Source organism: Dysidea avara, chromosome 9 (assembly GCF_963678975.1).
Source record: "Dysidea avara chromosome 9, odDysAvar1.4, whole genome shotgun sequence".
Lineage (NCBI taxonomy): Eukaryota > Metazoa > Porifera > Demospongiae > Dictyoceratida > Dysideidae > Dysidea > Dysidea avara.
Window position 1 is genome coordinate 30,688,956 of NC_089280.1, and position 16,607 is coordinate 30,705,562.

Consider the following 16,607-nt stretch of genomic DNA (forward strand, 5'->3'; position numbering starts at 1 on the left):
TATACCCTAACCCCCTTCCCAATTGTGACTACTGTTATTATCATTTGCTTCAACATAATGATGCAGCATGCAAAATTTCAAACTAGTTATGCTGGATGGTGATGTCTATGTATACAGTTTGTATAATATAAGATACTTGACTCATTGTGGCTTGCAATTTTCTTCACTGCATACTAGCTAGCATTATGAACTCTTGTGACTAGCCAGTTAAATTACTTTTCCCCTACGCTCAAGCCAACTGGCATCAAATCGAGATGTCATGTAAGAAAATGCTGCAAGATATTTACTAAGCTAAAAATTACTTGCAGTTGGTATGAATGAAGAAATGTACCCAGAATTTGTAAGGGATGGACACCATGGGTGGGTAAAATAATGCTCTTGCAACTGCCAATTATAGTGACTGCTTTATTAAAGTATTTTGGTTTTAACTGTCCTTACTTACAGCCATGCTTTGTTTACAATGACTCTTGACAGGGAGCACTAGATAAACTGTGTATGGTGATTCATGCATGAGGTCTCTCACATTTTCAAGGTTAGACCATTTCAAATAAATCCTGTTTCCTGTCCTCCACTCAAATATATTGTTATGGCAGGCAGGAGGTTCCATTATGAGATTTGCAGCTTTTCAGTCATTATTACCTTGGCACAATCATAGCAAACTGCACAAAAGCATTTTAAGCTGATCTTTATGTTGCAGGAATAACACAAATGTGAATTTGTGCCAATTTGATAGCACATTCACATATGACCTGATCCAGTATGTACGGAACCATAGGTCCCTCATGTAATCTATGACGGAACCCCCCCCCCCGAAAATAATGGAAATGGAACACTGCAGAGCAAGAAACCAATGTAAGCAGTGGATGGGAATTTATTTGTAGTGGCTCAGGCCAAGAGTTCACAGTATACTATGAACTCCTGATGATACATGATTTACTGTACTAGTCCATCCCACAGGCCACAGCTACATGTACAAATACAAACAGCACCTCGAACAACACCATAGATAATAGAAACCCCATAGGGGTGTCTGTTATCTGTGACTAGTGACTACACTTATCAAACATAGAAATATATCTCTGGCTACACTGACACCATACCCGCCATACGCTGACTGATACAGTAAACGACAATTACTACGGAAAACTCATTTTACCACAAACGTAAGCATTCGACTGCATGGCACTGCACAGCGTACGTGAACTTGCTATGTAATTCTAATTAATGCTAATTATTTCTAAATAGAGCACACTACTGCTGTGTTGCAATGGCCAATTCCAGCGTGTTAGACAGAGTAGCTGACGTAGATATCGATGCCAATGGAACATTTAAGTATATTCTGATCAATGTAGAGACGAAGGATGGCAGCAGCAAGGAAATCGTTCGTGGATACGAGTGGGCACAGTATCACGGTACGAAACGATGCACACACTCCAACTAAATGACTTGTATACTGGTGCACCGCGTAGGTGATATTCTGGATAGAGTGTCTGCAAAATTCTGCGAGCTTGGATTGGAATATGACTGCCTTGGTGGTGGCAGAATTGAGCACAATAAAGCTGACAAAAATATTCTAGTGTATGGCTACTCCATGGTATGTTATGCTTGATATTAAAAATAAGACCATTTATGATGTATGATGCCGTGTTGAGGTAGAGTTGGAATGCAGAGAAAATTCCGTATCCCAAGCTATATTACCTAGTGTTTTTGCATTCAATTAAAGTTCTTAGTATCAAATTTCTGCTCCTGTTATAGATTTTCAGGCTTGTGGGATAGTTTAACATACTTTTTAGCAATAATAGCATTTCAAAATAGTACTAATGTTTTCCATTTCATCTTCTAATAAAACTGGTGAATCTTATCAATACTTTGCCAACACAAGAAGTTGCACTTCATCAAAATGAGGAAATTAGTCGTAAGATATTGGACTATGATTGAAGAGCCAAATGAATATCGTAGTGTTTGCTTTTTAAAACTATGTATTAGTTGAAAAGTTTGCGTATGGCACAGATCTATAATTCAAAGTGTCACCAACCTCATGATTTTCCACAGGGTTTTGGCAGAGCAGACCACACCATTGCAGTTGAGAAACTGAAGAAGCATTATCCTGACTACAATCAGATAACATTCAAAAATGAAGGCTATTGATTTTTCTACTGATCACTTCAAAAATTATTTTGTTTATTTGTTGTATTGTCCAACAGTTCCATGTTCATAGAGACGCAGTTACTGTTTTAGTGCTAACACAATATGAATACACTATAAAATATGAATAAAGTTTTCTATACAGTAATGCACACACAACACAAAGCCATTGTATCTTATTTACAGTCCTGTTACTAGTTGGCTTTCACACAATAAACTTGTAAGGGGTGTTGTTTATATGACACTACCCGGCTCCTTTGGTCCTCCCATATCGCCCTAAAGAAGACACAATAGTCTGATACTGAACCATTTTTGTGTAATATGGACACTTTGACCAACCAATGGCTCAGAATTTCCAGGAGGTAACTTTACGTACTAAAGGATAAAGACCTTAGACTAAGCGTCTCTGGTATCCTCAAGTGTCCACATTAACAGGTTCCTATGTAAACACTTACCATTCCACTCATGATGTCAATAGGAATAGGGAAAAATATACTGGAGCTTCTCTCAGCAGCGATGATTGACAATGTCTGAAGGTACCTTAGCTGTAGAGCTGTTGGTGAAGCAGCAATCACTACTGCTGCTTCTTTCAGAGCACGAGAGGCATTGAGTTCTCCTTGTGAGGCAATGATCTACAGAAAAAGTATCACAAATAGTTAACCCTTAACCTGTACCAGTCAGTACACATGGCTTTAAACAAACCAATGTATGCTATCCTCATGCTAAGTACAGAAAAGTGTGTGCCTTACACAAAACATTGTAACTGTCAAAGCATATATGTGACCATCTCAGCGAAAACCTGTCTAGTTCACACAACTTCCAAATTTTCTTTTATTTTCTCAGCATTATCTGTATACTCCAAGGAATGGTTCACCAAAATTTCAGTCGATTATGGTGACTAAATCGATTTGTACAGAGACTATACTAAAAATAAACTACAGGTGCTTACATTAGAAGCCACAACTTTCGTTTGAATTAGTCTACAAAGTTGGAATTTGGCTTGCAGTGTTCACCATGGATTGGCAGATCAGCCAAGGTATAGTTTTAGCCCTGCAGCCACTTGCACATAGGTGTAATGAAGGCAGTTTTATTGAAGAAATGGTGACGATTTTGTTATGTCTACCGCATCATAAACAAACACACGTGACACACAAACCATTGGGGCTACAGAAATGAAACAAAAATTTTTGAACTCCCCATGAGTAGTGGTATATAGGTTTATTTGATTCAACACTTCCTTTCCTGAGTAATGGCTCGATTAAAACTTGTGTAAAATTTTCTTTGTAACACACATAATTTCACCAATTCTTTTAAATTTTGTTTTTCTCAATATGCACGCTTGTGCAAACTAGACAGGTTTTCGCTAAGAGGGTCACATATCCTATGGCTATGCAATTTACTCTGTGATGTAACGACGATTAAAATGATACTTGGTTCTAACCTAATGCTAAATGGTGAAGCCAACGCTATCTATGTATAAGTAACTTTGGCAAGGATCCATGCTAACCCTTTACATACCTTTCCATAACTTGGTGGTTGCTCCTATCAAATTGCAACAAGCTCTGTTTGCTTTGCCATAGATGACTCGCATGATTAAACCCACAATCAAAATTAAACAGCAAGAAAGTCATCACCTAACCCTTACCCCTAACCCTAAGTTGCTGTAGTTACATTTCTCCAAGTAGCTTAGTGAACAGACTTTCAATCAATGTGCAGTTTTAGGCTATAGGAGTTGTCATCATGCATGCCTGTATTGTGTAAATACATTCCCCGAAGGTTTACATGGGTTTAAGGCTTAAAATCATACCAAGGGTTATTTTTTAAGCATAGATGACGGTATGGAACTTCACTAAACATGTATGCAAACTGACTACATTCTTAAGGTTACGGTATACCGGAAGTCATTTAAAATCCAATTAAAAGCATCCTCTACAAACTACAGTTCTAGCTCACAGACCTTACATGTTACACACTGATGTTTGATTGCAATTGAAAGAGCAAGGTATCTCCTACTATCAGCGATAAATTCAGATAAGTGAACTATTTATTTGCTAAGTTACATCGCAAGTTACCAGCACCTTCGAAGTAACTATTTGGCGTCAACTTGCAATAAACAGAACAAGCATTAGGCCACTATTGCAACACTGGACGTTAGCACAGACTACTAGTTAGTGACCAATAGCACAGAAGACTAGGTAGCTATTAACGCAACAGAGCTATTAACAATTATAAATTTCTTGTAACCCGCAGAGTTGTGAAACATCGCCCGTACTATTCACTACAGCCACAGAAGCCATTTCTTTACACGATAGGTCACTACTCTTACATATATTACATAAGCCAACACAAATACAGAGGTCTAACTCGTTAGTATACTAAAGAAAACTGACGCAAAAGTGCTCTACTCACCATTTAGGATACCATACTAAAACCCAATTATCCTTGCTGCCAAAACTTTGCGCGAAAGATGCGAATCGCCTTAAAGAAACATTCTTTGCCACTCTACTTACTTCTGTGAATGTCTTCTTCACTATTACTCTCTAAACAATAACGAATTTCTTCTTACTACAAAGCCACATGCATCGTGGTCATATTGTTATTGTGGCCATATTGTTATTGCATAAATCTAATCGCATGATGCAATAAATGAATTCTTATGATAACATTATGGCTTAAACCAATGCAGTCAACAAGGAATGTGAAAAATGCAGACACTCCCCTTCATAATGAATTAGCCATGCACTGTTGTTCAGTGGTTGCTCAGCCCAAAAAACCATTGTATAAACTTTCTGTTGTAATAACAAGTATAAGACTATTTTTATATAGAACCATATTACATAATAACATGTAACAGTGTGAACAATCAAAAGTGTAGAGTGTAACACTTGTGAACCATGCTTTTATAGGTCTAGTCAGTGAGCGTTCACCTGAACCCCCACCAAATATAGTAATATCAAAGAGGTGAACGTGTCCACTCCCAATGGTTTTGTACTGGAACAAGTCATGTTTTCATGTTGTAAACATGTTTGCGTGCCTGAATTGTCCATAATAAATGTGTGCTTTAATGTGCAAACCCCATCTGGTGACAATGCTCGAGTTTCTTGGGCCCGGAAGTGCGATCCAGCCAAAATATTGGCTGCCAATCAGAATTGAGGAGTTTCATAATCGTTTAAAAACAGTGAAAAACCGATCTAAAATGGCTAGGGATAAAGTAAAACTCAGAATAGGGCATTTGCTAAAAATTCTAATGAACGGCTTTAAATAGTCTGCTTTTTCGTCTACTTCCAATACATTCATGCGATTGTGCAACTCATCAATTCTGATTGGTCAGCTAATATTTTGGCTGGATTGCACTTCCGGGCCCAAGAACTCGAGCATTGTCACCAGACGGGGTTTGCACATTAGCGTGAGCCCGGCTGGGCAAGAGACTAACTAAATGTATGGGAAATTTAGCCTCATAACTCACTTGTTCTTGCTTGTATCAAAGTGCTTTTTTGATAAAAAGTTCTGGTATTTGAAGGACTTCACAGAGCTACTAAATGTTTGAGCAGCTGGCCCTTGTAACAAGAATTATTAACAAGAAATGAGGGCTTAGGTGAACAGTGAACAGACTATAGTTTGATTCCTTCAAGAAAACTATTCACACATACATTATTTTTTTGTACCTTAGCTTTGGCTTCACGGGTGGCTTCTGCTTCAGCTGCCATTGCTCTCTGCAAGTTCGCGGGCAGCCTTACATCCTTACTACAGTCACATAAACAGACTTGACACTACGCTATAGTACAAATAGGCTTACATTTCAACTCTTTCCACTTTCACTCCCCATGGATCAGTAGCAAGGTCTAGGGCTTGCTAAAATACAAGATAAATGTAAGTTACTGAACACAACCAAACTTATTTCAAGTCTCAGTATCACCATGAAACTGCCACAAGTTACTGTAATTGGGGGATGTATAGAAGTAGGGGACCAGAAGTGCCAAAAGTAAACAAACGAGGCACCTATGGAACCATGATCATATCTGGTAATGACTACTGTAAGTTTGGAAAAATGCACAAAAACTTTTATTGACGTGGTTTAGGATATAATGACAGCTACTGTGTTTATATCAACACATATATTGGCAAGATCCAGAGACACATTAAGCACTATCAAAAAGAATTTGACTTCTAAACTGATGCTTAATCTGGCTTTATGGGATTATGGAGACCTTGAATACAATTTCCAGTGCTATTGTTTGCCCTCTGTTTCGTGTGATAAGCTCTTCATCACATCTCAAATTACCCTGTATATTAATATCAAGCCAATGGGGTTCACCACACCATTACATAAGAAAAGCTTCTGATTGGCACTAATGAAATTCTCCTTTTAATTGTTCTATACAAACCCTACGGCACTTCATCTGGACAAGATCTCCTCCAGTCCACACATACCACAGGTCAGGTATTCATTGACTTTCTGATTATAGCCAAACAGGTGTAAATGACATCAGAACACACATGGAATCTTAGTTCATGCATGCTCATTTTCACAAAAGTTCTCTTGCAAATTGGTCAGAAATTTAGCTATTCCCTCAAGAAGCACCTCTCCTATAGGTCCAGTCACTACAGAAATATGGACAATTTCTGTTGCAAACATAGAGAAGTCATCACGTGCTAACTACCATGAATAGATACCCTGTGCTACCGTGAGAAGAAATGGGTACAAGGAGGACAAACATTAATCCATGCTGTGCACATTGTACTTACTATGATACCAAAAGGCACCTCTCAGGCTGAAGCGACATTTAACCCTCCAGTGCCTAACTGGTAAAGTAGACAATAACAATAACAACAACAATAACAACAATTAAAAAATAAATTAGTTACACTTGTTTGAAAGCAGGTAGATAGTTGGTCAGTTGAAAATTTTGTTAAAGTACTTTTTTTGAATTCTGCAGCAACTTAGTTAATAATTTTTATGAGAAAGCCATGACCCCCAATATACAGTATGGTAGATCAAAGCAAACAAATTGTACAGGCTAATATAAAAACAACACATTTTTGCTAATCAGCAGACCTACAACTGTAACTGTATGCTACTCAGATGGTACAGGCAAATCCATCTGGAGGTCAGGAATAGAAATCTGTACGAATTCTCACACCCTGGGCAAAACATAGAATGCTCTACATTTGATGTACCCACTACCATGTAATTGACACAACACTAGAATTGTTTGGGCAATTGCCGCCATGACTGCAACTTCCACATGGCTAGAAGTGGGGTTATTCAAATTCCACGAAAATACATCCAGTTACATTATCTTGCGTGGCCAGACCCTACTCTTTTCCCAGCGCTTATTGATTGATAATTGTAAGCACCTAGCTGACAAAGGGTCTGGTAAAGTTTGAATAGCAAAGGTTTTCTGGCAACCTGTGTGACAATGAAACACCTGGTTAACTTTCATCACGCCATATGCATGTCAGGTTGCAGGTTGTTTACAAATTTCTTTCTCTGTTGACAGTAAGCCACCAGTCCACAGCAGCAATATGGCAGCATGGCGTGATGAAAGTTAACTAAGTGTTTCATTATCACCCTGAAAAGCTCAGGGTGTTCTAACAACTTTGCTATTGAACTATCAATCCATTTGTGCTGCACGAAGAGTAGGGTCTGGCCATGCGAGACTACCAGTCACAAAATCCTTACCTACTGGACACCAAAGACACACAAATCCCCATCTATTTCCAGAGAGGGGAGTGTGGCTTGACACTGATAGGTGCATTAATTTGCTAGGGCCAGGGTTATCAGTAAATCCTACCGTAAAACTGCCACACAATGGCCCGACTGAACAGTTTCGCTGTACTAGTTAAATTATCACCTGCATTTGATCTGAAATGGATTCTCGTTCTGACAGCATTTCAGCTAATGTGTGTGCCCCTAAGACGTTACGTAGTGTAGTCTGGGCTAGCAGCTTCGTAGCCTTTGGTGCATCCTTGATGTTAGTCACTGATATTTTGGGGTCAAAGATCCGATAGTACACTACCGCATCAACCTGCACTGCTACGCTATCTTTAGACAAAATCTAAAAGAAAATTAAAATATACTTTGTCATCAACTGTGTGACTACGTACTTCTTGTGGTGCAACATCAAAAGACACTGTTCTCAAATCAACTGCTCTTAGTGAATCAATGCAGGGTATGATCCAAAACAGACCTAAACAACAAACAAGTAAACAATCCAACACAGTGAAGGGACTATTAACAGCACCTGGTCCCTTTGCATCTCCTTCTTCTACTCTGCCAAGTCTAAATATAACAGCTCTTTGGTATTCGGGTATGACCTAGCAATTAATGGTGGAATTAACAAGTTACAAGAAAAGCAAATGCTCACTTTAATCATATAGAATAATGAAAAGGGGAAGAACAAGATTATCAAAATGACGGAACAAAATATCAACACTCCCGTGCAAAGCTTGGTTGACAAAGGTTTCTCTATATTGTCTTCATCTCCAGCTTGTCCCACAACTACACAACACAAGGATTACGCACTTTACACAACATGCTAGCCATATGCATAAGACGATGTAAGGTGCATCGTATTTTTTCATTTCGTCTTACCTTTTGACTTGGGAACTGCAGGTTCTATTCCGACTCCACCACCGTAGTTTGTAGCCATCACTTTTCGGGGATGCTACGAGAACGTAGCGGTGAAATTATCGATACACTAGATGGCACGTGATGTGTCTTCTCCAAGATCGTCGCGGTTACCACGGAAACGAATATACCGCCATTTTAACAATACTGACACGTGCTGTTATAGGTTACAAGTTTGTTCACTAATATTACACAAAGGTTATTAAGTGATAAAACAATATAGTCTTTAAGATGAACGACCAAAGAGTTTAATCAGCAAATCCAAGGGTAGAGGGAACACATAGGTGTGATTACGTTCTGCTGAGATTTGATTGAGTGTCTGTAAGTAGCGTAGCTGTAATGCTGCTGGTGACTCATCTAAAACATCAGCTGCTTCTTTAAGTGCTTGGGATGCATTCTGCTCTCCTTCTGCAGCAATTACCTGAAAGAAAAAAAAACACTGAAACTTGTACCAAACTCCCAAAAAACTATCACCTTTGCTCTGGCTTCTCTTGATGACTCAGCCTCAGCAGCCATAGCTCTCTGAAATCCTGGGGGTAGCCTGACATCTTTGCTACACGGCAATCATGCAAGCTAACATGAATTCCAGGCAAGTACTTACATTTCCACACGCTCCACTTTTATTCCCCACTGGTCAGTCGCTTTATCAAGAATATCCTGTTGAAAAATGAATTTAATAATTGCAAATTTAATAATCATAAAGTCTAAAGTTCAACATAAATACCTGCATTTCATTGCTGATGGCTTCTCTATCTGATAACAACTCGGCAAGGTTCTTTGTTCCTAGTACACTTCTCATGGTGGTCTGAGCAAGCAGATAAGTGGAGTTCATTGCATTCTCTACGTTAACAACAGCCATAGTTGGATTAAATGTCCGGAAATAAACCACTCCATCCACACGAACTGTAACACTGTCCTTCGTCAAAATCTAAACCAACCACTTGTTAATCCATTGGTGTAACATTAATGTATACCTCTTGAGGGGGGACGTCAAAAGTGACAGTCCTCAAATCAACAACTTTGATCTCATCAGTACATGGTACAATAAAGAACAATCCTGATGGGATAACAATTGTATACTTGTCATCTACTGGCCATTCATACCTGGTCCCTTTGCTTTACGTGAGGTCAGGCGACCAAGCCGGAGGATTACAGCTCTTTCATACTCTTGTACTATCTACAATGAACTCATATCATTCTTGTAGATTAATAGTGTAACTTACTTTGATTGTGTAGAACAATGAAAGTGGAAAGAAGAGGAGAATTAGCACGTACGAGAACAGTGTTAGGAGCATCCCAAAACCTCCAACCCCTGGAAGGTCGCCTGTGTGAGTGCAACAAGAGTAATGTAATGAAACATTTTCTGCAAACTGTTAGTTAGAATTAAGCCCTTAACAACAAGCTATTTGGCTCCTTTGTTAACTTGACAGCAACAATTTTACCCTCTAAATTGACATATTTGTTCGTTGCTACGTGCGCATCTGTACCTTCCAGGTGTATGGTGCTTGGTGGTGCTGCGGCAGACGCTCTTGGTTTAGGAGTGGGCTCTAACTCAGTTATTCCTGACATCTCCCTCTCCATACTGCTGTATCCCCGAGGGGACGCTAATACCAATACAGAACAGCAGGCGCTTCAGAAATTCTACTTATCGGCATTTTTGCGGGGGGGGGGGGGGGGGAAATTTTGTGATGACACACAGTTTATCACACGTGATGTACAAGCATAATTAAAAAAGAAAGAAAGTCAGAGTACTATGACTTGCCGAACATCTTCATCAACAAATCAACTGGTAATGGGAAGACATAGGTGTGATTCTGTTCCCCTGCTATCTGGTTCAGTGTCTGCAAGTAGCGTAGCTGCAATGCTGCTGGTGACTCATCCAGAACATCCGCTGCTTCTTTGAGAGATCGAGAAGCATTCTGCTCACCTTCTGCAGCAATTACCTGGTAATAAAAGCAGTGGGATAAATACATGACTTCATAGAAAATGTGGTAAAACTATCACCTTAGCTCTGGCTTCTCTTGCAGATTCAGCCTCAGCTGCCATAGCTCTTTGAAACCCTGCTGGTAGTCGAACATCTTTGCTACAAAGAAGCAGCGTCCACCATAGCAACAAATATGGGGAAAATGAACTTACATTTCCACACGTTCTACTTTCACTCCCCATACATCAGTAGCTTTGTCAAGGATTTCCTAAAACAATATCTGAAACAAGCACCCAAGCACATATGATAAAACATACACCCATTTCATTGCTGATAGCTTCACGATCAGATAACAACTCAGCAAGGTTCTTTGTGCCCAAAACGCTCCTCATGGTGGTTTGTGCAAGCAAGAAGGTGGAGTTGTAAGCATTTTCTACCTTTACCACTGACATTGTTGGATTAAATATTCGGAAGTACACAACCCCGTCAACACGAACAGTGACACTGTCTTTAGTGAGAATCTGTAAAGGAGGAAAGAAGTAACTAAGAATGACATGTACACACGCACACCACCAGTTTCAGTCTCTTACGTACCTCTTGAGGAGGGACATCAAAAGTGACGGTCCTCAAATCAACGACTTTAACATCATCCATACATGGCAAAATAAAGAATAGCCCTGGGCAGTAGATGAAAGTAAAGCAGTCATCTTAACGCACACCATAAGATACCTGGTCCCTTTGCTTTGTGAGACGTGAGCCGGCCAAGTCGAAGGATAACAGCTCTTTCATATTCAGAAACTATCTATAATGACAGAGTACAAAATCAATAGGGGTACAAAGTAAGGGAGGCACTCACCTTAATGGTAAAGAACAGGGAAAATGGAAAGAACAATAATATCAAAAGATAAGAGAAAAGCGAGAGCAAAACCCCGCAACAACCATTACCAGGCAGCTCGCTATCTAAATACAGACACGCAAACATAACACAACGTGGAACAACCTTCTATCACATGTAATCCAACTGGTTACTTTAGTAAACGAGCACCACCTCGCATTTACCTTCTAATGTTTGCATCGGCTGAGTCTGTGTCCGGGTTGGTGAGAGAGGAGACTTTTCGCTAGGCTCTAACTCTGCCATTCCTGGTAGCAGTATTGAATCTGTTTCCATACACTATCCCCAAACTGGGGACTACTCCAGCGCCGCTGAGCTTAAGATTCTTTCACTTTAGGAGGTTCAATTACCGACTCCACCTACGTAAATTTCCGTTACATTAATGCATTTTGTAACACGTGACCACATATGCTGGTCTTTATCACAGAATGTGCGGTAAATCTTACTTGGCTTAATATTTTAGCTCTGTTTAGAGTATTAGTCCTCTTAGCTTCTACTAGGTACATGGCCCCAAATACTAAAATTGGGAGCACCACAGGCAAACATTAAAGATCGTTGATAAGTACAATAACATATTTAAAACAAGACAGACATCCACTCTAAAAATAATATTGTTACATTTGTGAAATTATTTTGGCTCATCCATTCCACCCTGCAAGAGAAGTCAACAATAACCACACTCATTTAATGGAAGACTCGTACCATTCCACTCATAATGTCGATGGGTATGGGAAAGAATATACTAGAGCCTCTCTCAGCAGCAATGGTTGATAACGTCTGAAGGTACCTCAGCTGTAGAGCTGTTGGTGAAGCAGCAATCACTCCTGCTGCTTCTTTCAGAGCACGAGAAGCATTGAGTTCTCCTTGTGCAGCAATGATCTGTTAACATAATACAAAAAAATAATATAAAAAATAATACCACTATTACACTAACACATATTGTTTTTGTATGAATCTTAGTACATCTTGCATAACCAGGAAAGTAGTAAAATGGCAGCATTAAGCCTGCAAGACTAATAACACGGAACATGTTGAGAAAGTGGGTTAACACACACACGCATACAAAATCACAAATGGCTTGACATCCAGGTGTCCAAGGAACCCTTGAAACTCCTTCCACAACTTATTTGTGACACAAAAAGGTACTAAATGTTATAACGTAATACCAAAATTTTTGTTGCAATCAGAATGACTAGTCACATGACCACTAATTACATTTCCAAGTTCCATATTTGGTCATACATCAGCACTTAAGTTACTTAACATAATTAGTTGTGTCCTTATATGTTAAATGTCAGAAGATACAAGTATAAATTCACCTACAAGAGTTTATATAAATATTGCTTGCAGAATTTAATCTAACACTATGGGATGAAGCTTGGTTGTGAGAAGAAATTATCATCATTACCCACTGTAATATCTACAGCCATGACATTTTTGTCATTTACTCCACAAGTGCATGCAATGCATCATTACATCCACTGTACAGATATACAGACTTTGACTGTAAACAAGCTACATAATTTGTCATGACCACATCACCCTTACTTGACTTATGCTTTCTGACATACTGAACATGGTACGGTACTGCTCAAATGCTCACAAGAGTGCAAACAATTTTTTAAAAAAACTTGCTAATTAAAGGATGTGACACCTGTTTCGCTCGCGAGTATTCCATCTGAAACGGGATGAATACTTGTGAGCGAAACAGGTGCCACTTCTTTACCATATATACTCTAACATTTTCCTAGCCTTACCTTAGCTTTGGCTTCACGAGTAGACTCTGCTTCAGCTGCCATTGCTCTCTGCAAGTTTGCGGGCAGCCTTACATCCTTACTACATATTACAAAATGTTATGCGCAACACATTTTGTCTTATCCTCAATACTTACACTTCAACTCTCTCCACTTTAACTCCCCATGGATCAGTTGCCACATCCAATGCTTGCTGAAATTAACACACTAAGTTTGAGCAGAATAATTTCATAAACTTTACCTGCATTTGTCCTGAAATGGAGTCACGTTCTGAAAGCATTTCAGCGAGAGTGTGTGCACCCAGAACATTTCGAAGTGTAGTTTGGGCCAGCAACTTTGTAGCTCTTGATGCATCCTTGATGTTGGTGACAGATGTTTTGGGGTCAAAGATCCGATAGTACACCACCGCATCAACTTGTACTGCCACACTATCCTTAGACAAAATCTGCACAGGAATCAAATGTATCCTTCCTCTTTTAAGTGTATCGTGCTTACTTCTTGTGGAGGTACATCAAAAGACACTGTTCTCAAGTCAACAGCCACCAACGAGTCAGTACAAGGAATGATGAAAAATATTCCTGCAGATAGAACATGAAAGTAACATAGTTCAATATATGGAGCATTCGGTTACCTGGGCCTTTGGCATCACCTTCCTCCACCCTACCTAGACGAAATATAACTGCCCTTTGATATTCTGGAATGACCTAAGTGTTCATAAGTGCACATGGCTCATTCCTATAACAAAAACACTATCACCTTTATTGCAAAGAAAAGTGAAAATGGGAAGAACAGTATCATCAGTATAACGGAAAAGAAAACCAACACGCCAGCACAAACGCTAGATGATGTCGACACCTTCACATTTTCGTCATCTCCAATTTGTCTCACAACTGCACAACAGACTCACACATTAAAGAATACACAACACTTTAACTGCGAGACGTACTCTCGGAAGAAACATCGCTGGCTGAGGTAATTCTGGTACGTGAGTCTGTGGCCATCGCGTTTCCCAGTCACACAGTGAGGGCACCGAGGCAGACAGGGCCAAGGCTAGGTCCAAACGTTTCAAAGCAATCCTATGCAGTCAGGGGTTACACCACCCTCGCCAAAATCTCGCACGTGAGATGAAAGATCTTGTGAGTCATGTACTTTGATATGTTCATTTTCATCTAGGAACGAAATCATTAGTTGTGATGTTAGGCAGGGCATGAGCTAGGCCTCTTGTGTGGAAAGAACAAGTAGATGTCGCTCAGAATTGTGAGTTTATAGTAGGGGAGAGGTCTCTTCTTGTTACAATATAATTTATAAACCTGGGATTGATCTATGAAGGCAGTATTCTTTTGTTCTGTTGTGTGTATGTGTTTTTTTTGGGAGAGTACCTTATGTGTTGATGGTTACAGAGAGGTGTTTTTGTACATTATACAAGGGGGTGACATACAGGCACTCACTGTAGGTAGATACGCGACCATGGTATAAGTCAAAGGTCAAGGTCACCAAAGTTGATTTCTTAACCCATAATTGAAATATTGTTGCTAAATCACCAGTCAAAGATTGAATAAAGGCTCTTAGTCACAGGTCAAGGGAAATTTCGGTGGGTCAAGACTTTTACCATGGTTGAAGATCTACCTACGGTGAGTGCCTGTGTGTTACCCCCTTGATTATAGGAATGTCATATATTATGTTGAAACGCATTGATAATGTGTTGAAGCGCAAAATGTATGCGGTTATTCCTATTGATACCATTGTCCTTTGACAATATGCATGTAAAGCACCTTTATATATACAGGCCCGTAGCCAATGGGGTTCTGAAGAGTCGCCCTCTTGGAAAAAAGGTCCACAATTTTAGTATACAAGTCCAGTAGCAAAAGTCCATTAGCTACAGTTTACTAAATACCACTAATAAGTAGCAATATCAAGCTAAATTAAGTGCTCCGAGTAGCTTATTCAGTGCTTGCACGCAAGATCGAGATACTGTAATAGAGCAGTCAACCACTCTATTAGAACAATCACTCTAATAGAACAGTTACAAAACATAGTGAGATCATCTAAACTAGAGCTTTCATTGGCGGGCAAGCCCCCCAGACCCCATGAATAACAACTCCATGCAATGTGTAAAATTAATTCATTGTTTAAGACACTCTTTGTTCTATTCCACTGCCCCTGTAGATCATGAGAGAGTCCCATTCTGATTTACTGTGACATTCCAATAATATATGTTTAGACACATGCATGTACAGACAGTATAGTAGGGACCACAAAGGACCATGAAATAACATCACCCAAAAACCAGCCTCAATTTCCCTAACGACGATGAGGCAGTAAAACTAAGCCCAAGCAAGCTTTCAGATCGACCCGAAACGCTTTCAAGAAGTTGCTACAGAATTTTAAAAATATTTAATTTAATGGAATTTTCTACTGACTAACTGACTTCTCTGATGTCTTCAGACAAGCGTAACTTGATAATGGCTAAGGCTACGGGCTTTATTTTTTCACTGTTCGATGTTACTTCAGCCGACAGGTGCCTTTTGGCATACCGCTGTATGTACAATGCATTCTCCATTGACTTACCAGTGTCCTCCTTTTTGTCCCATTCATCTTTGCTGACAGCAAAAAGTGTCAATTTGGCGATAGCACATGATGGCTTTCCTTCGTAACGGAAATCGTCCGTAGTTTTCATAGTGGCTGTTTTGATTGCAGAGGTGCTTTTCGAACAGTTCTCGATTCGTACTGCTGTGTAATGGGTTGAACACAGCTGACAACAAGGCATAATGGATACTTTACTTTTCAGACGATAATTGATATAACTGGGGCGCATGGCACCATTTCTTTCAGTATGCATGGATTGCAGAGGTGCTTTTCTTACAGTTCTAGATCCGAAATCTGTGTAATGGGTTGAACATAGCTGACAACGAAGCATAATGGATACTTCACTTTTCAGATGATAATTGATATAGCTGGGGTAAGCGGCACCATTTCAGATGTGGTATGCGTGAGTGCACCAGTCATAATAATAATATTTATACAAAAAGTTAACAAATAAGTACACAGACAAAATTGGAATTTTCAACTACAGTAGGGATCATAGCGTATCGACAAGAGTTCATGATAATACAAAGGGAGGGAGAGTATCCAACGTTCAATTGCTCCTTCAAAATGCACTGCATTATAATATTATGCAATAGTGATCATCACCAAAACGTGTTTCCTTGCTCAAAGGGCTATAAGCACAAAATATTGTAGTGCTGAAATTTGACTATTGGC

The 16,607-nt window shown here is 39.4% G+C and overlaps 6 protein-coding genes across 8 annotated transcripts in view; 2 read left to right on the forward strand and 4 right to left on the reverse strand.

Moving 5' to 3' along the window:
• The first annotated feature begins 1,231 nt into the window (after nt 1–1,231).
• Nucleotides 1,232–2,277, forward strand: LOC136267052 (14 kDa phosphohistidine phosphatase-like). Its single transcript, XM_066062116.1, has 3 exons — nt 1,232–1,412; nt 1,470–1,594; nt 2,053–2,277. Exons 1-3 carry the CDS (start codon nt 1,268–1,270, stop codon nt 2,146–2,148), a joined length of 366 nt encoding a protein of 121 aa, XP_065918188.1. The 5' UTR covers nt 1,232–1,267; the 3' UTR covers nt 2,149–2,277.
• Nucleotides 2,233–8,911, reverse strand: LOC136267045 (stomatin-4-like). Its single transcript, XM_066062109.1, has 9 exons — nt 8,741–8,911; nt 8,514–8,647; nt 8,391–8,463; nt 8,254–8,336; nt 8,001–8,204; nt 5,942–5,997; nt 5,811–5,889; nt 2,601–2,777; nt 2,233–2,421 (listed from the first exon to the last, which is right to left on the reverse strand). Exons 1-9 carry the CDS (start codon nt 8,796–8,798, stop codon nt 2,380–2,382), a joined length of 906 nt encoding a protein of 301 aa, XP_065918181.1. The 5' UTR covers nt 8,799–8,911; the 3' UTR covers nt 2,233–2,379.
• A 25-nt stretch (nt 8,912–8,936) lies between these two features.
• Nucleotides 8,937–10,442, reverse strand: LOC136267048 (stomatin-like). The gene is made up of 8 exons (XM_066062111.1): nt 10,264–10,442; nt 10,000–10,100; nt 9,881–9,953; nt 9,751–9,833; nt 9,501–9,704; nt 9,378–9,433; nt 9,251–9,329; nt 8,937–9,197 (listed from the first exon to the last, which is right to left on the reverse strand). The coding sequence occupies exons 1-8, from the start codon at nt 10,355–10,357 to the stop codon at nt 9,003–9,005; spliced, it is 885 nt and encodes a 294-aa protein (XP_065918183.1). The 5' UTR covers nt 10,358–10,442; the 3' UTR covers nt 8,937–9,002.
• Nucleotides 10,443–10,446: 4 nt separating this feature from the next.
• LOC136267047 (stomatin-like) lies at nt 10,447–11,979 on the reverse strand. Its single transcript, XM_066062110.1, has 8 exons — nt 11,760–11,979; nt 11,557–11,660; nt 11,430–11,502; nt 11,295–11,377; nt 11,018–11,221; nt 10,913–10,968; nt 10,781–10,859; nt 10,447–10,719 (listed from the first exon to the last, which is right to left on the reverse strand). The coding sequence occupies exons 1-8, from the start codon at nt 11,866–11,868 to the stop codon at nt 10,528–10,530; spliced, it is 900 nt and encodes a 299-aa protein (XP_065918182.1). The 5' UTR covers nt 11,869–11,979; the 3' UTR covers nt 10,447–10,527.
• Nucleotides 11,980–12,137: 158 nt separating this feature from the next.
• Nucleotides 12,138–14,484, reverse strand: LOC136267049 (stomatin-4-like). 2 transcript variants are annotated; one of them, XM_066062112.1, is made up of 9 exons: nt 14,293–14,483; nt 14,103–14,236; nt 13,978–14,050; nt 13,842–13,924; nt 13,588–13,791; nt 13,484–13,539; nt 13,350–13,428; nt 12,295–12,471; nt 12,138–12,244 (listed from the first exon to the last, which is right to left on the reverse strand). In XM_066062112.1, exons 1-9 carry the CDS (start codon nt 14,345–14,347, stop codon nt 12,221–12,223), a joined length of 885 nt encoding a protein of 294 aa, XP_065918184.1. In that variant the 5' UTR covers nt 14,348–14,483; the 3' UTR covers nt 12,138–12,220. The 2 variants fall into 2 exon arrangements, with proteins under 2 accessions (XP_065918184.1, XP_065918186.1); XM_066062114.1 differs by lacking the exon at nt 12,138–12,244 and adding an exon at nt 12,527–12,605 and having other exon boundaries at nt 12,332–12,471; nt 14,293–14,484.
• The window catches only part of LOC136267017 (receptor-type tyrosine-protein phosphatase S-like), a 29,675-nt gene continuing 27,532 nt past the window's right edge, over nt 14,465–16,607 (forward strand). The window contains exon 1 of one of the 2 annotated variants that reach the window (XM_066062069.1): nt 14,465–14,603. The gene's annotated coding sequence lies outside the window, so the exon portion shown is untranslated. The remainder of the gene's footprint in view (nt 14,604–16,607) is intronic. The other variant, XM_066062070.1, reaches the window with a different exon arrangement.